Source organism: Ambystoma mexicanum, chromosome 12 (assembly GCF_040938575.1).
Source record: "Ambystoma mexicanum isolate Mex_15411 chromosome 12, UKY_AmexF1_1, whole genome shotgun sequence".
Lineage (NCBI taxonomy): Eukaryota > Metazoa > Chordata > Amphibia > Caudata > Ambystomatidae > Ambystoma > Ambystoma mexicanum.
Window position 1 is genome coordinate 164573569 of NC_090936.1, and position 23271 is coordinate 164596839.

Sequence of the window (23271 nt, forward strand, 5' to 3'; positions counted from 1 at the left end):
GCTCAATGCTTTCTTACCGCAATATGACGCATATGGCCATCTTCATTCAGTTACTGAGGAAACCTTTATTCACGAATGGTAATGGACGCCATAATAAGTGCATTATTGCCCAGGTGATGCACACTAATATCACTATACATCTGGACATGATGCTTTTGTTGTAGTAGAATCAACCCTTGCAAACGCTTATCGTTAACGCGTGGTGATATTGTAGGAATAATGATGTCACAGTGCCCTGATGCTCAAACTGGCCAAGGCCACCATTATCATTTAAAAATGAGATCTTCATGCTGCCAGTTATGCCATACCTTCTAACACATACCCCGTGCCTAACAGTGGGCCAAAATCCTATCCATTGCTCTTGCCAATCCAATTCTCTGGAGGCATGTGGTGAAGTCACTGGTCTCTCTCGGGGCACAATCCCGTAAGGGCAGCCATTGCACTTTGTCTGTTTCCTTTTGGCAAGCAGCATTGCCCTATAAGTAGATAGAGTGTAGCAGAGGGATTGTACACCCCACTCTATCCCTTTGAGACTTTTCATCCACCAAATCCCAAATGTGGTCCTTGTTTTGATACGGCAGGAGGGGTGCATGGATTGTGACTTACTGGCGGGAAAAGGCACTTCACCAGTAAGTTATGAATGGCGCCATTTTGCTGTATTTACAGCACAGAGTGGGGGACAGAGGGTAAAGTCTGCTTCTGGCACCCTTACAGCTTAGAGCTGCAAACGGACCTACAACGCAACCTGCAGCTAATTTTCACACGGGTGTTGATGCCGGACAATGTATGGATTCCACCTGCTCCTTAAGCCTGAAAAAATCAAGGGAATCCATAGGGATTCATGCTAATGGTAGACCCATGTGCCTGTATGTGGCAAGCAGCATTAACAATTGTTTTTGTAAAGTGTTTAAAGAGGCACAGAAACCGAGGACCACCTGGATTTGAGTGCCTCAATTACACTTCTTACCTAAAACAATTAGAACTGCATGGTGAGGGCCATGACCACCTCAATGTTAGCAGCTCTGCTCCCAGAATGTCCGCTTTCTGCCACTTAGTGCATTTATGTGTCCATGAAAAGGATCTGTGGTTGTGGTCATGGTGACAACCTTCTCTCCCAGCAGGTCCACTAAGCCCTTCATCCTGTTGAGGCAGATAACAGGAGTACAGTTGTGTCCAGTAACAATGACCACCTGTTATCTGTCCATCGTGCAAGGCAGGTGTGTGGAGGCCCCTGAAAGACCCTCAGGGCCTTCTAGATATATTATCTGCCCCTCTCTGTGCCCCCCTGGCCCGTGTACCGTGCTCCCATTCCCCTCCCCAGACTTCCTCATTGCTGCCTCCCTAGCCCCTCCCCTCCGGTGATTTGCTACTCCCCCGTCTTAAACAAACCCACCAGGGCAGCCCTCTCCCCGGCAGCCCTCTGCCCGTGGCTAAGGGCCCCCAAGGCAACCATCAACTACAAGGACCAGTAAGGTAGGAGTGGCCTGGTTCAGGGGAGAGCTACAACTCCACCCCAGAATCATAGCCACTTAGCAAACCATCTTTAAACAGTGTGATTAGGCCTCTCTCCCACTTTACAGGTATCTCATATTTAATAGGGGTTCTGTCCCCATATTGCTTTGTGTGATGTCTAAATTGCATTGATAGGCCTCTCTCCCACGATAGAGGTCTCTCATATTTAATAGGAGTTCTATCCCCATATTGCTTTGTGCGATGTCTAGGTTGCATGGATAGGCCTCTCTCCCACTATACAGGTCTCTCAAACTTAGTAGGGGTCCTACTTCCAGGCTGCTACACTGTGTGATATTCAGATTGCATTATTAGCCCTCTCTCCCTCTATAAAGGTCTCACATCTTTAATAGGGGTTCTGTCCCCATATTGCATTGTGTGATGTCTAGAATGCATTGATAGGCCTCTATCCCATCATACAGGTCCCTCAAATTTGGTAAGGGTTCTAATTCTTGGCTGCATTGTGCGATATTTAGATTGCATTGATAGGCCTCTGCACGGGTCTCTCAAATCCCGCTGACCAACTCACTCTAAAGTGAGACAGAACTCACCAGTGAATTACTGTGGAGTGAGACCCTGACTAGGGGCTCACACCTCATAAGGCACAAGTCGTAGCTGTGCCCCTCAAAACCACCCTTCAACTAGTAGATAGCCTTCTTAAACCCACATTGCTAGCTCACTGCAGTGAACCGCGTTTAGGGAGACAGGCATTAAAGAGAGCCACCGATAACACCCAACTTTATATCCCCTAACCACCTCCCTAACCCTCTCAAGACAGCGACGGAACGAGTCAGCAACATCAGCCGGAAATACCACCTACAGACAGAGCACTAACTGTTAGCAGACAGACCCCAAACCCATTGCTACACCACAAGACAACCAGACCAAAGCAGAACCAACTGGACACCAGCAAATAATAAAGACTAAACAACTCTATATCTTATAATGCCACGCAAACGGCCCATTCCGAGGGAAAGAAAAAGAGAAGAAAGAACAAACACTCCGGAAGATCAACAAAGAACCACAACTACAGAACACACCCCCTCCGTCAGGAACAAGAATCGAACCAACACTGAGAGAAGAGAAAAATCCCTCTACTTAACTCCTTATCTCGCCGACAACTGGTCACCACAGCAAACCAACCCAATGCTAGAATCAGCAACATCAAACTACCCAACACAAGTGCGCAGAAGGAGGATGAACAACACAAGAAACAACAAATACATGACCGATGCGATAACACCATACATCACCAAAGCAATAAGAACTTCCAATCTACAACCACAACTCATGGAAGACGAACCCGATGAAAACACAAACTCAAGACAGAACCTAGAAGAACTCTTCGAAGACGCTGATGCCCCAAAACCTACACCTCAACAAGAGATTGACCAGGGAGGAAACCCCAACACGCCGATCAGAAGACAACCTCAACAAAAAAGTCCAAACCAAACAACACCTCCAAACTCCACTCTGCAATCTTATAAACGCAAGACCCATGTCAAAACACTCAACAGAGATCTTCGACCTACTCGATGAAAACGGCATTGACATCCTGTTCATCACAGAAACATGGCTGGACGACAACTACAAAATCACACTCCAAAGCTGCCTTCCAACCAACTTCAAATGCCTTCAAATAAACAGGAAAAACAGAAAAGAAGGAGGCATCACAATAGCATTCAAAGGACACCTGAAAATAAAAACAGATGAACCGCTTAACATCCTCAACTGTGAAACCATGGTAATACACCTAACAGCAAGCCCAAAAACCAACGTCACATTCTCCTGGTGTACAGACCACCGACATATGATGGAACCTTCATCTACAACTTCATAGAAGCCATCACCAACATAGCCATCAACCACGAACACCTAATCATCCTGGGGGACTTCAACATCTGGTTTGAAAACAGTCACGCCAACTCCCAAAACTCATTGATTGAACAACCTGCTACCATGAAACTACGACAACTAGTCAAAGGGGAAACACACTCAGCAGGACACACCCTTGACGCAATTTTCTCCAAGGAAAAACTCATCACCACGGCACCACCGATACAAATACTGTGGAGCGACCATCTCATCATCCCGTTCATGATCACTCTGCCTACTCAAGTCTGTATTCATCCTCCTAAACTCGCAATCACCTCAAAAAGAAACTGGAAACATGTGAAAGAAAGCAACCCATTCGAACAACTGGAATTAACCAAACCCTCAACTACAGAACTAGAGCTAGCTGACCTAGACGGGAAAGCGGAGCTACTACACAAATGGATTGGAGATACAATCGACAAGATCGCCCCAAAAAAACCATTCACCCCATCAAAAAAAAGAGCAATGGCAAAATGGTTCAACCCACTATTAAGCACCATAAAAAAGGAAAACAAAAAGATGGAACTGGAATGGAGGAAAGACTACAACCCAGACAAAAAAACTGTTCCAGAGACAAATCCGCACATACAAGAAGGAAATTCAAAAGGTGAAGAGGAGGCATTATGATGACAAAATCACCAATGCCACCAACACACAAAAGGAAATGTTTAAAATCATTAAAGAGATGAGAAACCCTCTGGGCTACGACAACACCCCAGCCCCCTCAGAGAAACTATGCAACGACCTGGCAGACCACTTCAAGAAAAAATCAATGAAATCCCACGAACCATACAAAACATACCAACCGACCACAACATACTAGCAAGCGAACCTATCACAGAACCTCAGCACAAACTCAAAAACTTTCCCGAAATATCAGCAGAGGCATTCGCAATGCTGGTAAAACACAGCAAGAAAGCTGGATCATCCATGGATCCCTGCCCCCCGGACATCTAGAACTCAATCCTCGCACAAGGAACACCAGCAGAATACTACAGAAACCTTCTGAACCTATCACTAGCATCAGGAACTGTACCGAGGACCTTCAAATCAGCAGATATCAAACCACTTCTGAAAAACACAAGTGGCAATGTAGAAGAGCTCTCCAACTACAGGTCGATTTCAAACATTCCATACCCGGCAAAACTCCTGGAAACCTATGTATATAAACTAACCCAAGAACACGTAGAAAAACATCACCTGCTAGACCAAGCTCAAGTCGGTTTCAGACCCACAAGACGAACAGAAACAGCACTACTATCCATCTGGGACGACCTAAAATCTAACGCAGATGCAAACACAACCTCAACCCTTATTCTACTCGACCTCTCCGCTGCCTTCGACACAGTTAGTCATGACAATCTAACCAAAAGACTAGAAGACATAGGCATAACAGACACAGCACTACTCTGGACTAAATCATTCCTAGCAGATCAAACAGAAACCGTATGGTTTAAACCCTTCAAATCCACTCCACGAGTTAACTACTGTGGAGTGCCACAAGGATCCTCACTATCACCACTGTACTTCAACATCTACCAGAAGCTGATTATCAGAATCTTCAAAAAATACAACATTACATGCTACAGCTACGCAAATGATACTCAAATAATCTACAAAGTTGAAGACACCCAAGCCGATCACTCAACCCTAACCGAGTCTCTAAAAGAAGTCTTCAACTGGATGAAGGCCAACAACCTTGAAAATCAACCCGGGAAAGACAGAAATCATGATCATATCCAAAGATCAAGAGAACAAAACCGCCAACCCGTGGCCAACGGAAATGGGAACCACACCATCACCATCAAAGGTAGTAAAAAATCTCCGAGTCCTGATGGCCAACACCCTAACCCTAGAACCACAAATAAATGCAACAGTCAAGAAATGCTTTTTTCTCCTCCACACGGCAAGAAGAATTCTACCTTTCCTCTCCTTCGCGCACAAAACACTCACTATCGTCGCCCTCATCATGTCAAGAATCGACTATGCAAACAGCCTCTACCTCGGAATACCAGAATACCTCCTGAAGAAACTACAACGGATCCAAAATACAGCAGCCAGACTATTCCTCAAACTATCAAGAAGAGAACACATCACTCCTGCCCTAAAAACACTACACTGGCTCCCAGGAAAACATTGCATCACCTTCAAAACAATGTGCATAACGCAAAGGGCAATCAATAGACAAGGAGCAGAATTCCTACAAAAGAAAATAACAATCTACAAGCCAACAAGACTCCTCAGGTCAAGCAACGAAATCCGCCTGGAACCAAAACCATACCTCAAGAAAAAACTTGGAGGCACCTCCTTCTACCACTTAGCCACAAAAACCTGAGACAACATACCAAAAGAAATAAGAAACACCAAAGATCACCTAAAATGTAGGCAATTACTAAAAACCTGGCTCTTCAACACCACAGACTCAAACTGAAAACCGAAACAACAGAAAAGGAAAAGGGATGACTAAAGTGGAGTGAACACGGACCACCCCCAGAACAGACTGGGAAGCTCCCACAGCACCTGGACGGGTGACGCTGAGTAGAGCGGAACACAGGCGACACCCATGGAGGCAGAGAACAACCCCACCCTAATTCCACCTAACACCGCACTCGCCCCTTAGTTGCCACCAGGTACCACAGTGGTGTGGAATTGTCAGGATATTGGCAATCACCACACTAGCTGAGTTGTGGACATTGGCAGGTGAACTGACCGTAGGAGTGGGAAAGGAAGACAGGTAGGGCGGCGATGGAGGCTGGTGAAGGAGAGGCCACATGTGAAAAGGACCTTGAAGGCCGGACGGGCCCAGCGCAGGGGTGCTCCCAAACCCTATCTGGGGAGATTACACAAACCCAGTGCCTCAATCCAGGATAGAGATGCCAACTAGCCAATTGCACTAAAAATTTCCCCCTCTGCTTACAACTCTCAAACTCTAAACCAAACACATCCACAAACCTACAGCTCAACAAACTACACAAACTTCACTACATGGCAACAACAAAACAAAAACACACAGACTTGCACAACAGCACACGATGACTACCGGCCGCAAACACCCCAGGCCCAGTCAACGGACCCACCGGGCTGAGGCCGCCAAAAGCACATCACTGATCTGCACTTTTCCAACTTCCTCCCACTAACACCCCTTCCCTTCCTTTTTCAGAGCCGCCAGAGCGCCAGGGGACCACTGCGGTGGTGATAGTGCACGGTACAAATGTCCTTTAACATTAACATTAACATATAGTGCCAACAGACCCTTCTCTGGGTGAATATGCACTCTTCAAATACACTGGCTATGTTTATCTTAGTTACTTTATAACCAGAGCCAACGTTTCCATTAAAGGGTGACTGCAGTGGTAAGGTTACACAAGGTATCACGTCATGAGACCCAACCTGGAGTTCTACAATTAGGAATATTTTTCAAACAATGGAAACAATGGAAGTTATTCCTTTCAATCCATTTAGAAATTGGGTTTCATTTAGAATAGTGGAAAACCACTGTTTGCAAACCCCAATCCTGACTCAATAGGGCCCCTGGGAATGTAATATTATTATATGAAACAGAATATATTCTAGCCATCCTATAAGCTAAGGGTCTGCAAACTGCAGCTGTCTAGATGTTTAGGACTGTGCTTCCCATGATCCCTCACCATTGACTTTGCTGACATGGGTAAATGGGAGTAGTAGTTCAAAACATCTGGAGCACTAAAGACCTGCTGTACATATCCAATACGTTTTAGCATCGTTTTCTCATCTGTGTTCTTGCATGTACACATGTCATCTTACATGTATGGGGCCTGCCCAAAAGGGCTTTGACGTGCATTCATCCATTGGTTATTCTATAGCAATCACATCTTTCTTTTCACCTGTTAAGCCTTCCACAAATGTGGGGCACTGCTCGTCTCCACTGAAGGTCAGGACAACAATTTTGTAGAGGCGGCCGGAGGTCAGAGAGGTGAACTCGTACTGCTCGGCGGAGTTCATGAGGGTTATGGGCGGGAAGACCTTCATGTCGTTGAAGAGGAGCTGAACTTGGTAATGGTCCACATCCCCGTCGGCCTTCGACCACGTCACCTGCAGGTCTTCTGTGCTCCTGCTGGCCACCCTCAAATCCTTCACTGACTCCGGAACTGGTGGAAAAGAAAACAACAAAGTGACCATCCAGACCATTTCACAGCAGGTAGCCGCCCGGATCTGATATCCTAATACATGTTACAACAGACTTTCATTTGGAAGTCTAGACTTTGATTGTGCACTTTTCTGATCTCTGGCCCAGGCCCCGTCAATTGCCCATCTGCACTGCCCCCCCCCCAGCAACTCCTGCACCGGGGGACTGTTTTCTGTACCCCTTCAGTCCCCCTACCAGCACTTACGCCTGCACTTCCTTTCATTTGCCACCAGCTGGCCGTTATTGATCTTATTTATTCCACTTTCCCATGTAGCTCTCCCTTCCCCCTCGCACTTTTCCTTTCCCCCCTTCCAATGCACTTGTGCGATCTGAATGACACCTGGCCTAGTAGGATTGCTGTTCTGTCTTCCCTTTGTTCCCCCTCCTTTGCCTTGTCGCGCCTTGAAACACTTGTGTATAGGCGCGTTATAAATGCCATATCATATCACTTAATGTTTATGTTTATGTTTAATAATTTGTATAGCGACTTAGGCCCAAAGGCAAACGAGCGCACATCGAAATGACATGTACATGTGTATGTGGGGGTAGAGGAGTAGGGGTTGGGGCGTGGAGGGTAGTAGGTCGGGTGAGGTGTGGTCTGGGTGGACATGTGGGACCCCACACACAGATTATTAAAATAAATTGTCGAATTCAGGTCGACCAAAAGGACAGACTATAAAAAAGTCTGATAACACAGAACCATCTGTCATATTTTAAGGTGACCACGTGGCTTGTGGTGGAAAAAATAATAAAATTGGGCTTTTCCATCGTGCGGGGCCAGGTACCAGGGGCGTTGCTAGGGGGGGGCTAACTGGGCTATAGCCCCTGATCTTTTGGTTGTAGCCCCGGATAGAATCTCAGGAGCTACAGCCAAAAGACTAGCTAGCCCCAGTCCCAACAGTTCCGACATCAGCTTAGCCCCGGGTCTTTTCCAGACCTAGCAACTCCCCTGCCAGGTACCAAACCCATGCTGCTTAGTGCTGGTCTTGCTTCCAAGCAAGGCAAGCATCTTGCCTCCAAGCTAGCCTCTCGGCCCCGGAAACAGGTGGCTTCTTTTAGAATAAAGGAAATCTAAATGCTGAGACCACCAGGGTGTGATCAACAAGGCAAATATGCATGAGCCAAGGCCATTTATTGTGCGTGAACATTGGTACTGGCATCTTTGTGTGACATCCGAATTTGGCAGCCCATGCATAGCTCTACTAGCGTGGAGGGCTGTCAAAGGCCCGGCAGGAGGCCAGAGACAAGATTGTGCCTCTGCCAAAAACTGCCAATGTCTTTGCACTTAAAGGTTCAGGCATTCTGTGGTATCCTAATATGGTTCCGCACTACCAGTTCTAGCATAGGGCCTCAGGACTCTAGACCTTAGAAGCACCTTAGAACCAACAGAGAGAATCCGTCCACTCATTAAAAGAAAAAGAAAATTGCCACCAACAAGATTGGGCATTCTGGTCGAAGTAAGCACGTAGAACCCCTCATAGTTTAAGAAGGTGTTTAAATGTATAGTTGTCTAGCTTGCAGCAATGGTCTGGAAGCCTCTGTATGGTACTATCACATTTTGAATTGGCCTGGTTTTAGCTTCAACATTCATTAGCCTTGTAGGCAGGGCTGTGATTTGGCAAGGAAGCGACTAATTTGAGCATAACACCGTCTCACCGGCATGTTCAGAATCAATGATGCAGATTGTTCTTAATTGTTAATTGCATGTGAGCTCTTGAACATGTATGTTTTCTTTCTTGTCCTGGCGAAAAATAAGGTTTAAGAAGCAACGCTGGCAGCATCTAGCGCTCTCTTCCTACAAATTCGTTCCCAGAAAAAAAACTGAACATAACTTACAAGGTCGCAGAACATATAAAAAAGGGAATGAAATGGACAACTCGAAAGTCAAAACGGAATCATGATAAAAACTGAATATAAGTACAATATATATATAACATGTAGTGAAATGACTAAGAAATAATGTGACACAGAAATAACTTGGCAACAACTCCTACAGTGATTAGTTTCAAATGAAATTGGAAGATAATATTAGCAGCTAATGTAGCCAATCAGCAGCATTTCATTTGGAGAGACAGATGTGGGCTGCTGTGTAAAGAATCTGTGTTGACACAGCCGCCTCCCACAACCGCACGCTATTTGCGGACATGCTCACAGCAGCTGTGTCGCTCACACTGACACGCAAGGGCGACAACAGGGAAATTAAAGGGACTTGGACCTGCTTATTTTAGGCTCCAGAATAAGATCCGAGTTTAATAACTAAAGAACCATCAAACACCCTACATTTTGCAAAAGGCCAAGTTCTGGTTTCTATTACTTTTTAAAAGCTAAGGTTAACAGTTAGTAAATGTTTACACGTAATTATAGGAATATATGATAGGTTATTTATAACGTGCTTAATACCCAGAGGTTTGTAAGCGCGGACCAGGAGATGGAACCTGTATTGCTCAGTGTCATCTTGCATCCAAGGTGAGCACGTTGCCCCAGAGCTATCCTCCCGGGATCATACAAAACTAAACGAAACCATGCCTGCTTCTACAACTCGAACGGCTGTCTGTCTCATCAGAAATTGTGTGGGCTTTTTGTGTTCTTAATGTGATTATAATAATTGACTACAGAGTTATATGTCACAAAGAGTGAATATATGAAAAACTTTCATTGCAAGAAACGTTTTTCACAAGAGAAATAGCACAGACATTATTTCAGGTCAGACACGTGGTGCACACCTGAAATGTTTACCTTGTGCGGTGGAACAAGACAAGGGAACCCCTTATAAAGTTACTTTATGCCTGGAGAGAGATTTATCGATCAAAAAGAACTAATCAATAGTAACTCTGATTTACCTTTATATGTTGTCTTTATTTTTTTATTATAAGTGTATTCGGTTTTAAACAAAGCTTTTACGCAACTTAAAAAGGGATGGGTTAAGATACATACCATAAATCACAAATAAATATGCTATATTACCAATCTGTAAAACATTAATCTACTTAGAAAGATCATTTTTAAATGTATTCATTTATTTGTTTGTAAGGCGCTGAAAGCCCGCAGGCATCGGGGCGCCACATGAAGACGTTTACATACATACAATAGGTGGACTGGACGAAACAGGGCACTGGACGCTTTGCATGCCAAGAAACAGGTAGAAGCAGGTACTACTCAAGGTTGCTTAGTTAATTTGAATAGAAAGGTTTTTAATTGGTTCGGAAACTGAGGAGGTTGGATTGAACTCTCAGGTTCAGAGACAATTTGTTCCAGTGGTGAGTGGACTGGTTTGGAAGGCTCTGCCCAGACCATTTGCTTTCCTGCTGAGGTTAGTTGTAATGAGCCCTTGAGTCTCAGATCTAAGCGATCATCATTAGTCCCAACAATCTTAATTTCAATAGTTACAATGGCCATTAATTTATCAAGCTTGTCAATCATACCATCCATTTCTCTCCATATAAAACACACTGCATTCAGTAGAGCTCTCGAAGTGGCACTAAACACATTGGACCCGAATTGATTTTCATGAAAGCCTTCTACTTAGTGCACAAAAAGTCCATAACTCCTTCTACAAGTTTTTGTTAATTCAACACAATGCAAAAGCAGATGCTGTATAGTTTCTGCTTCCTTCCTGCAAATTCTACATCTCCGAGCTTCCACTGGGATGAGCATTCTGTCCCCCACCACAATAACAGCAGGAAGTAAACGGAATATAAATTTTATCATGAAACTTCTCAAATTCTGTTAACAAATTATACTCAATAACTAAAAGGCAGCACGTTCAGGAAAAATTGATTGGCATAAAGATGTAATGATTGTTTGGCGGTAAATATTCAATGTTGCAAATTCGATCCCAACCATAAGCTTTGCTAACTGGAGTTTTCCTCGCAATTACTATGTTTACAACTGGGTCCAGTTCCCACCCAATACTTTTATAGAACTCTTTACAAAAGTCAACCAGCTCATTCATTACAAGATTGGTGACAAGGGCACGCGCTCCCACTTTCTTAAATAGAAAAAACAGAGATTCTCCCTTATCAGCTAATTTCTTAAATAATAGGATGCCCCTCTTAATTTTGATAAGAGTAATTTTGAAACAAGGCACAAATCCATACGGACCGCCTCAATGGATAAAGCTTGAGGCAAGCCCAAGATGTGTCTCCAGAGCTTTTCCCTAATATCTTTAACAGGCCAGCTCATGATCTGAGTATGCCCCCATTCCATACAGAATACCAGGAATGTTAGCCATCCAGTATGCATTGAGCATACCATCAACCGAAAAGTCACCTCCATAACCAAAGACATTGCCTTGGGGGTGACATACTGTCTCAATAAAACCGGTGACAAAGTTGAGGTCAATAGCGAATCCAGATTCCCATACGAGGAGACCACCTTAATTATTTCCCCATCTAATAAACATCTACAATTCTTGCACTTATGATATCTGCCGACAATCAGAATATTTGCTTTAACCCGAGTGATCTCCAGGCCATTCTCTATAGAATACAAATGCAACGCCGACAATGACCTCTGGAGGCCAATCACTGTTTTGTCAAGCAGCACTGTGTCATCAGCATAAGGCAAGAAAGGAACAAGCTGGGAACCTATTTTGGGTGGATCATTATTACATTGCTCAATGGCGGCATGATATTTCAAAACATATAGATCGAATAGTAGGGGTGCGAGCATACACCAATGTTTAAATCCGTTGGTGGTGTCGCTGTGACAGCCCACAGAGGTCCCAGAATAAAACAGCCTAATCAATTTAAGAAGCCCTGGGTCAATACCCCACTTGATAGCCTATTGCGATCCACGCAATCGAAGCGCTGGAGTAATTAATAAAGGTGGTGTAAAGAGAGTCAGGTCTGCTGTGCAGTTTAGTACGCATAAGATAATGCATAACCCAGATGTTATGTGAGGTGCCCATGTTCTAACAAAAACCTGTCTGCTGGATTTACCTTTAAACTTCCAAGGTCCGAGTTTTATTGGCAACTTCTTTGTGAATCACATAGTCTCTCTCCAGGAGTAAGTCAAGAGTGAATCGCTGTTAGTACCGGTAACATCTTTTCTGAATCAAATAGTCTCATTGCAGGAGTAAGTAAAGAGTAAATCAAAGTTAATACAGGTAAGGTCTTTGAGAAACAAAGAATCTCTCTCTATGAGCTAGTCAAAAGTGTATCAGAGTTAGTATTGGTAACCTCTTTGGATTGGAGAGAGATACTTTGACTCACAAAGTAAGTTAAGAGTATATTAGAGTTAGTACCAATAATATCTTTGTGAATCATATATTCTCTCACCAGGAGTAAGTCAAGAGTGAATCAGATTTAGTTCTGTTAACATCGTTGTTAAACATATTGTCTCTCTGCAGGAGTAAGGCACGAGTCAATACGAGCTAGTTCTCGAAACATCTTTGATAATCAAAGAATCTCTCAGAAAGTAAGTCAAGTGTGAATCAGAGTTACTTCAGTTAACATCTTAGTCAATCAAATAGTCTCTCTCCAGGAGGAAGGCAAGAGTGAATCAGAGTTAGTTCTGGTAAAATCTATGATAATCAAAGAATCTCTCTGGGAGTAAGTCAAGCGTGAATCAGAGCTAGTTCTTGTAACATCTTTGTTAATCAAATAGTATCCCTCAGGGAGTACGTCAAGAGTGAATCAGAGTAAGCTCAAGTATCATCTTTGCTAATCAAATATTCTCTCTACTGGAGTAAGTCCAGAGTGAATCACAGTTAGTACCAGTAACATCTTTGTGAATCAATTATCTCTCTAAAGGAGTAAGGCAAGAGTTAGTTCAGGTGACATCTTGGTTAATCAAGCAGTCTCTCTCGAGGAGTAAGGCAAAAGTGAATCACAGTTAGTTCTGGTAACATCTTTTATAATCAAAGAATCTCTCTGGGAGTTAGTCAAATGTGAATCAGAGGTAGTTCTGATAACATCTTTGTTAATCAAATAGTCTCTCTCCAGGAGAAAGGCAAGAGTGAATCACAGTTAGTTGCGGTAACATATTTGATAATCGAAGAATCACTCAGGGAATTAGTCAGGTGTGAATCAGTGTTAGTTCTGGTAACATCTTGGTTAATCAAATAATCTCTCTCCAGGAGTAAGGCAACAGTGCATCAGAGTTAGTTCAGGCAACATCTTTGTTAAACAATGAGTCTCTTTCCAGGAGTAAGGCCATAGTGAATAAGAGTTAGTTCCAGCAACACCTTTGTTACAAAGAATCTCTCCGGGAGTAAGTCAAGAGTGAATCAGAGTTAGTTCAGGTAACATCTCTGTTAACCAAATAGTCTCTCTCCAGGAGTAAGGCCATAGTGAATAAGAGTTAGTTCCAGCAACACCTTTGTTACAAAGAATCTCTCCGGGAGTAAGTCAAGAGTGAATCAGAGTTAGTTCAGGTAACATCTTTGTTAATCAAATACTCTCTCTTTAGAAGTAAGGCCAGAGTGAATTACGGTCAGAATCAGTAACATCTTTGTGAATCAAATAGTCTCTCTCCAGGAGTAAGTCAAGAGTGAATGAAAGTTAGTTCCTGTAACATCTTTGTTAATAAAATAATCTCTCTCTAGAAGTAAGGCAAGAGTGAACCAGAGTTAGTTCTGGTAACATCTTTGTTAATGAAATAGTCTCTCTCTCGAGGAGTAAGGCAAGAGAGAATCTGAGATGGGCGCGGTAACCTCTTTGTGAATCAACCCCATGCAATATACATATACGCAGGTATTCTGAGAGGACAGCAGATCTTCTGAAATAATTCCTGGTGCATGGAGGAGGCAAGGAAGCACTACTATTGGCTGGTCACTGCTATTATGTGTATAGTGCTGCCATATGCCATGTTTGGGGAAATGGAATTTACTGGGTAGGTGGAGCCAGCTGTGGGCATTTTGATTGTTCCTATGCTAATGTTCTCCCCACAATTACTCTATAGAAACGGCATAGCAAATACCCACATAACTAACAAGCAACTGTGTTTTTAAAACGATATTACAGTAGTCGGTATAGGATGTTTTTACAGACTATAAATGGTCGCAATGGCCAAAAGTTCTAAAAATGCTACCACCAAAGGTTCGAACCTTTGGTGGTAGCATTGAAAAAAAACAGGGGCTTCAGGGGTGTCCCCCCGCATCTCCCCGCTCACTATACTTCATAGTATAGTGAATGGGAGTTGCGGGGGACACCCTGCAGCCTTTTGTTAAAAAAAAAAAAGAAAAGAAAAGGACCCTGCAGCGCTGGCTCCCAATCACGGAAGTGAAAGGGAAGTGGCACTGCAGGAACCCAGCGTGAAGAGGAAGGTAAGTGGGGTTTGTTTATGTTGGGGGTGTGGGTGGGGGTGTGCTGAGGGGGTGTTATGGGTGTGTTGTGTGTGTGTGGGTGTGAGTATGTATGTGTGTTCGCATGAGGAGAAAGGTGCAATTAGAATTTAAAAAACACTTAGAATCCAGTAGTCTCCCAAGTCAGGGAGTACCTTTGCCATATGTCATTCTTGTTTTGTTCTAACCAAAGACTCAAAATCAAATTAAAAAACCTTATCATGGTATTTTCTACAGTATCATGAATCTTCATAGGGAATGCTTTGTGCCTTCTTCAGGGGTGTTCAATGAGCATGGAAATCTCACGATGCAAGAGAGAAATGAAAAAGCACTCACAGGTCCTGCCACTGGCCATGGTGCTGGTCTGGTACTTCCCGCTCCTGGTGTGGACCGTGACACTGTACAGCCGCCCGGGGACAAGATTTGAAAAGTCGCATTCGTTGTGGGACTTCGGGACGGTCTGAGTTTGCATGAAGTCTTTATTGTTCTTGATGATCACTTGGTAGTCGTCGAAATCGCCGGTGGCGTGCAGCCAGGACACTTTCAGGTAATCGCTGCGGGCGGAGCTGCTGACGGTAAGTCCTTGAACACTGGAAGGTACTGGGTGGGGCGAGAAAGAGAGACGATTTAATAATAATAATACAAATAATAATAACATTAAAAATAGTTGTTGTGTGTTATATAGCGCCACTGTCACCAGGAAACTGGTTTCAGCTTGCTTGTTAACCAATATTACTTATTACCATAATTTTTTGTGTTCCCGAGTTTGGGACCTCGGAAGGATGAAGCCATGAGTCAGCCCTGGACCAAACGGCATCAAGGAGCTACATGCGGAGATAGCCACTTTACTCTGTGCACGACTGGTTGTGTTTTCAAGCACCCTTTATTGTGGCTTCCCAAAACAAAATAAGACACGCAAAGCTTTTTCCAGGAGTAAGTGTGACTTACTTATGAAGGAAGCAGTAACTTGCTCTTGTGCGTAATACTAGGAATTCACAAATGTACTTAATTGATTCCCTGATGCATTCGCGGGTTCGGTGCAGAATAAATAAGTGTGTAATTCTATGCATTCTAAATTAGTAATAAGTGAGAAAAAGTGGGCCTTTTCAAAGACGTGTCAGAGAGTTGGAGGTTGGTCAAGGGAGTGTGTGATTAGGAAAAATAGTATGCTGACGAAGTGCAACTTTACGTGTGTTCACAACAGGTAAAACGTGCCTTAAGGACATGTGTGAAAAGTTTGCCTGGACACTCCTGTTGCCAGTGCTGCTTGGGAGGGGTAACCAAACACTGAAGTTCGCCTGGACACTCCTGTTGCCAGTGCTGCCTGGGACGGGTAACCAAACACTGAAGTTCGCCTGGACACTCCTGTTGCCAGTGCTGCTTGGGAGGGGTAACCAAACACTGAAGTTCGACTGGACACTCCTGTTGCCAGTGCTGCTTGGGAGGGGTAACCAAACACTGAAGTTCGCCTGGACACTCCTGTTGCCATTGCTGCTTGGGAGGGGTAACCAAACACTGAAGTTCGCCAGGCACCCAATAATAGAATCTGTGGGGTGTGTGCAGTAAGAAGGGACATTTAGGTCAAACGTATGCTTTAGGTAAGAGAAAATAAAAGTTTGAAAATATTGTATCCAAAAAAAAATGTTTCCAAACATAATGGAACTCACTTTGGACATTTCAGAGAATCAAAACCAACAATACTATCCATAGACAGGGATTTTGTGTGAATCGGGTGCCAGTGACAGCTGACTTCTTTGTTAAAAAAATAGTCTATAGGCGCCCCTCTGCGAGAACAGGACATTTTTGACGCGTTCGTTCTCATAGAGGGGCGTCCATGACTGATTTTTGGATTTTTTTGACTTCTTTGTTAATCTAGTTTGTGGTCGGAAGTGTTGTCCAGTCAGTGTAGTAATCTAGTAGTAAGAATAGCCCTAGATCCTGCGCCAGGAGCTCGTTTAAATGAATGGGGTGTCAGAATACTTCCAAGAAATTAAAGACGCTTCTCTGGACGTCTTTCAAGTGAACCAGTGAGACCAATGGTTGTTTCTAGGATGGTAATTGCGCCTCCCTATGTGTTCTTTTCCAAAGAGGTTGGTACCTTATTGTTATGAAATCACTCATCAATCTTTACAAATGTTTAATTGACATGTTTTAGAAATCCTTTCTCAGTTGATAGCACCAGAGTATGATGCATACAACACTGTGCTTCATTATAAACAAACCAATCCTTTCTCAGTTGATAGTACCAGAGTATGAGGCATACAGCACTGTGCCTCATTACAAATAAATCAATCCTTTCTCAGTTGATAGCACCAGAGTATGATGCATACAGCACTGTGCTTCATTACAGATACACCAATCCTTTCTCAGTTGCTAGTACCAGAGTATGATGCATACAGCACTGTGTCTCATTACAAAATTACAAATAAACCGATCCTTTTTCAGTTGCTAGAACCAGAGTATGATGCATACAGCACTGTGCCTCATTACAAATACACCAATCCTTTCTCAGACGTAGTACCAGAGTATGATGCATACAGCACTGTGCTTCATTAAAAATAAAACAATCTTTTCTCAGTTGCTAGAACCAGAGTATGATGCATACAGCACTGTGCCTCATTACAGATAAACCAATCCACTCTGTGCCTCATTACAGCTAAACCGATCCTTTCCCAGTTGCTAGTACCAGAGTATGATGCATACAGCACTGTGCTTCATTACAAATAAACCAATCCTTTCTCAGTTGCTAGTACCAGAGTATGATGCATACAGCACTGTGCTTCACTACAGATACACCAATCCTTCCTCCGTTGCTAGAAGCGGAGTATGATGCATACAGCACTGTGCCTCGTTGCAAATAAACCAATCATTTCTCAGTTGCTAGAACCAGAGTGTGATGCATACAGCACTGTGCCTCATTACAGATAAACCAATACTTTCTCAGTTGCTAGTGCCAGAATATGATGCGTACAGCACTGTGCTTCATTACAGATAAACCAATCCTTTCTCAGTTGCTAGTACCAGAGTATGATGCATACAGCACTTTGCTTCATTACAGATACACCAATCATTTCTCAGTTGCTAGTACCAGAGTATGATGCATACAGCACTGTGCTTCATTACAGATACACCAATCCTTTCTCAGTTGCTAGTACCACAGTATGATGCATACAGCACTGTCCCTCATTACAAATAAACCAATCCTTTCTCAGTTGCTAGTACCAGAGTATGATCCATACAGCACTGTGCTTCATTACAGATAAACCAATCCTTTCTCAGTTGCTAGTACCAGAGTATGATGCATACAGCACGTTGCTTCATTACAGATACACCAATCATTTCTCAGTTGCTATTACCAGAGTATGATGCATACAGCACTGTGCTTCATTACAGATACACCAATCATTTCTCAGTTGCTAGTACCACAGTATGATGCATACAGCACTGTCCCTCATTACAAATAAACCAATCCTTTCTCAGTGTCTAGTACCAGAGTATGATCCATACAGCACTGTGCTTCATTACAGATAGACCAATCCTTTCTCAGTTGCTAGTGCCAGAGTATGATGCATACAGCACTGTGCTTCATTACAGATACACCAATCCTTCCTCAGTTGCTAGAACCAGAGTATGATGCATAAAGCACTGTACCTCATTACACATAAACCAATCCTTTCTCAGAAGTAGTACCAGAGTATGATGCATAAAGCACTGTGCTTCATTAGAAATAAACCAATCCTTTCTCAGTTGCTAGAACCAGAGTATGATGCATAAAGCACTGTGTTTCATTGCAAATAAACCAATACTTTCTCAGACGTAGTACCAGAGTATGATGCATAAAGCACCGTGCTTCATTAGAAATAAACCAATCCTTTCTCAGTTGCTAGAACCAGAGTATGATGCATACAGCACTGTGCCTCATTACAAATACACCAAACCTTTCTCAGTTGCTAGAACCAGAGTATGATGCATAAAGCACTGTGCTTCATTACAAAATTACAAATAAACCGATCCTTTTTCAGTTGCTAGAACCAGAGTATGATGCATACAGCACTGTGCCTCATTACAAATACACCAACCCTTTCTCAGTTGCTAGAACCAGAGTATGATGCATACAGCACTGTGCTTCATTACAAATAAACCGATCCTTTTTCAGTTGCTAGAACCAGAGTATGATGCATACAGCACTGTGCTTCATTAGAAATAAACCAATCCTTTCTCAGTTGCTAGAACCAGAGTATGATGCATACAGCACTGTACTTCATTACAGATACACCAATCCTTTCTCAGTTGCTAGAACCAGAGTATGATGCATACAGCACTGTGCCTCATTACAAATAAACCAATCTTTTCTCAGTTGCTAGTACCAGAGTATGATGCATACAGCACTGTGCTTTATTACAAATCGACCAATCCTTTCTCAGTTGCTAGTACCAAAGTATGATGCATAGAGCACTGTGCCTCATTTGAAATAAACCAATCCTTTCTCAGTTGCTAGAACCAGAGTATGATGCATACAGCACTGTGCTTCATTACAAATAAACCGATCCTTTTTCAGTTGCTAGAACCAGAGTATGATGCATACAGTACTGTGCCTCATTACAAATACACCAACCCTTTCTCAGTTGCTAGAACCAGAGTATGATGCATACAGCACTGTGCTTCATTACAAATAAACTGATCCTTTTTCAGTTGCTAGAACCAGAGTATGATGCATACATCACTGTGCTTCATTAGAAATAAACCAATCCTTTCTCAGTTGCTAGAACCAGAGTATGATGCATACAACACTGTGCTTCATTATAAACAAACCAATCCTTTCTCAGTTGATAGTACCAGAGTATGAGGCATACAGCACTGTGCCTCATTACAAATAAATCAATCCTTTCTCAGTTGATAGCACCAGAGTATGATGCATACAGCACTGTGCTTCATTGGAAATAAACCAATCATTTCTCAGTTGCTAGTACCAGAGTATGATGCATACAGCACTGTGTCTCATTACAAAATTACAAATAAACCGATCCTTTTTCAGTTGCTAGAACCAGAGTATGATGCATACAGCACTGTGCCTCATTACAAATACACCAATCCTTTCTCAGACGTAGTACCAGAGTATGATGCATACAGCACTGTGCTTCATTAAAAATAAAACAATCTTTTCTCGGTTGCTAGAACCAGAGTATGATGCATACAGCACTGTGCCTCATTACAGATAAACCAATCCATTCTGTGCCTCATTACAGATAAACCGATCCTTTCCCAGTTGCTAGTACCAGAGTATGATGCATACAGCACTGTGCCTCATTACAAATACACCAATCCTTTCTCAGACGTAGTACCAGAGTATGATGCATACAGCACTGTGCTTCATTACAAATAAACCAATCCTTTCTCAGTTGCTAGTACCAGAGTATGATGCATACAGCACTGTGCTTCGCTACAGATACACCAATCCTTCCTCTGTTGCTAGAAGCAGAGTATGATGCATACAGCACTTTGCCTCGTTGCAAATAAACCAATCATTTCTCAGTTGCTAGAACCAGAGTGTGATGCATACAGCACTGTGCCTCATTACAGATAAACCAATACTTTCTCAGTTGCTAGTGCCAGAATATGATGCATACAGCACTGTGCTTCATTACAGATAAACCAATCCGTTCTCAGTTGCTAGTACCAGAGTATGATGCATACAGCACGTTGCTTCATTACAGATACACCAATCATTTCTCAGTTGCTAGTACCACAGTATGATGCATACAGCACTGTCCCTCATTACAAATAAACCAATCCTTTCTCAGTTGCTAGTACCAGAGTATGATCCATACAGCACTGTGCTTCATTACAGATAAACCAATCCTTTCTCAGTTGCTAGTACCAGAGTATGATGCATACAGCACATTGCTTCATTACAGATACACCAATCATTTCTCAGTTGCTAGTACCAGAGTATGATGCATACAGCACTGTCCCTCATTACAGATACACCAATCCTTTCTCAGTTGCTAGTACCAGAGTATGATCCATACAGCACTGTGCTTCATTGCAGATAGACCAATCCTTTCTCAGTTGCTAGTGCGAGTATGATGCATACAGCACTGTGCCTCATTACAAATAAACCAATCCTTTCTCAGAAGTAGTACCAGAGAATGATGCATAAAGCACTGTGCTTCATTAGAAATAAACCAATCCTTTCTCAGTTGCTAGAACCAGAGTATGATGCATAAAGCACTGTGCTTCATTGCAAATAAACCAATCCTTTCTCAGTTGCTAGGGCCAGAGTATGATGCATACAGCACTGTGCTTCATTACAGATACACCAATCCTTTCTCAGTTGCTAGAACCAGAGTATGATGCATACAGCACTGTGCCTCATTACAAATACACCAAACCTTTCTCAGTTGCTAGAACCAGAGTATGATGCATACAGCACTGTGCTTCATTACAAAATTACAAATAAACCGATCCTTTTTCAGTTGCATCAGAGTATGATGCATAAAGCACTGTGCTTCATTGCAAATAAACCAATCCTTTCTCAGTTGCTAGGGCCAGAGTATGATGCATACAGCACTGTGCTTCATTACAGATACACCAATCCTTTCTCAGTTGCTAGAACCAGAGTATGATGCATACAGCACTGTGCCTCATTACAAATACACCAAACCTTTCTCAGTTGCTAGAACCAGAGTATGATGCATACAGCACTGTGCTTCATTACAAAATTACAAATAAACCGATCCTTTTTCAGTTGCTAGGGCCAGAGTATGATGCATACAGCACTGTGCTTCATTACAGATACACCAATCCTTTCTCAGTTGCTAGAACCAGAGTATGATGCATACAGCTCTGTGCCTCATTACAAATACACCAACCCTTTCTCAGTTGCTAGTACCAGAGTATGATGCATACAGCACTGTGCTTCATTACAAATAAACCGATCCTTTTTCAGTTGCTAGAACCAGAGTATGATGCATACAGCACTGTGCTTCATTAGAAATAAACCAATCCTTTCTCAGTTGCTAGAACCAGAGTATGATGCATACAGCAATGTGCTTCATTAGAAATAAACCAATCCTTTCTCAGTTGCTAGAACCAGAGTATGATGCATACAGCACTGTACTTCATTACAGATACACCAATCCTTTCTCAGTTGCTAGAACCAGAGTATGAAGCATACAGCACTGTACTTCATTACAGATACACCAATCCTTTCTCAGTTGCTAGAACCAGAGTATGATGCATACAGCACTGTACTTCATTACAGATACACCAATCCTTTCTCAGTTGCTAGAACCAGAGTATGATGCATACAGCACTGTGCCTCATTACAAATAAACCAATCCTTTCTCAGTTGCTAGTACCAGAGTGTGATGCATACAGCACTGTGCTTCATTATAAATGAGAATTCATATGTTTCGAGCACAGCTCTTCTTTAGGGCTCTTAAATAATCAGCACTGACATGAAAAATAAAGAGTGAACACAGACAATTAGCTAAGTGACATTCACGTTAATCTGCATGATATATACATTGAACAGATTAGTATATCGAAATTATAAACAACACATACTTTGAAGGGATGATGTATACGTATAAACACCATTTTTCTTTGGTTTATCCTTATTTATTATCCCTTTGATGTATGTGGTAATTTCATAACAATAAAGAACCAACCGCTTTGGAAAGGAAAAAATGTAGGGATGCGCAATTACCCCAAAAGAAACTGTTGGACACCCTGAGCCATTATAGTAAGTTACGGTAGGCATACCTTGCGCCAGAAATATAATTGCTTGCGTTATTGGTCCCTAGTGTTTCTAAATATGCAAGACCAGTTCGACAAAAGGGCCTTTTTAGGTGGTCGGCTAGGGTACCTCTGTGTAAGGGGCACTAGTGAGAGGCAAAAAGGTCATCCAATCATTAGGTCTGGGCCTATTAGAAGGGAAGGGGCGCACCAAATTGGCACTTTGTCGGTCTCAGCATACATGTTTGCATCTGGCGAGTAAATGGAGTTGCACATTCAACCTGTGAAACCATCAGTACAGCTCACCCCCATTCACTCATCCCTCGGTGCAGAATAATCACTCTCTACCTGCGCCCGCCCATATGTGCTTGATTCCCATCCTCCCACGGGACTTCTGGCTGATTTCTCAAGGATCCTGGCAAAACTCCCTCCTGACATCAGTATCACCCATCCAAATCCATGATCCCCCCCTCCCATTCACCTCACCAGCCCCCAATCATGCGCTCCAGCAGACAGCTGCCTGTGGTTGCCTAAGTGCATGACCGCTGCTCCGCACACTCTGGGCCTTTCCTCTAATTGGAAAATCAGCTCTTCCTCCATCTTTCTCTTTGGGAAGCAGAAATAGTCATCGGGAACCCACCCCCCTCCTCATGCGCATGAGAAAGGTCTATTTGATGTAGAGGAACGATGAATGCGC

General features: G+C 43.0%; 1 protein-coding gene across 2 annotated transcripts in view; it reads right to left on the reverse strand.

The window, feature by feature from the left end:
* PTPRB (protein tyrosine phosphatase receptor type B) overlaps positions 1 to 23271 on the reverse strand; it is a 442488-nt gene that overhangs the window by 137659 nt on the left and 281558 nt on the right. For both annotated transcript variants that reach the window (XM_069628245.1, XM_069628246.1), the window contains 2 exons: positions 15171 to 15434; positions 7248 to 7511 (listed from right to left, as the gene is read on the reverse strand). In XM_069628245.1, coding sequence (XP_069484346.1) covers positions 7248 to 7511; positions 15171 to 15434 — 528 coding nt within the window. The remainder of the gene's footprint in view (positions 1 to 7247; positions 7512 to 15170; positions 15435 to 23271) is intronic.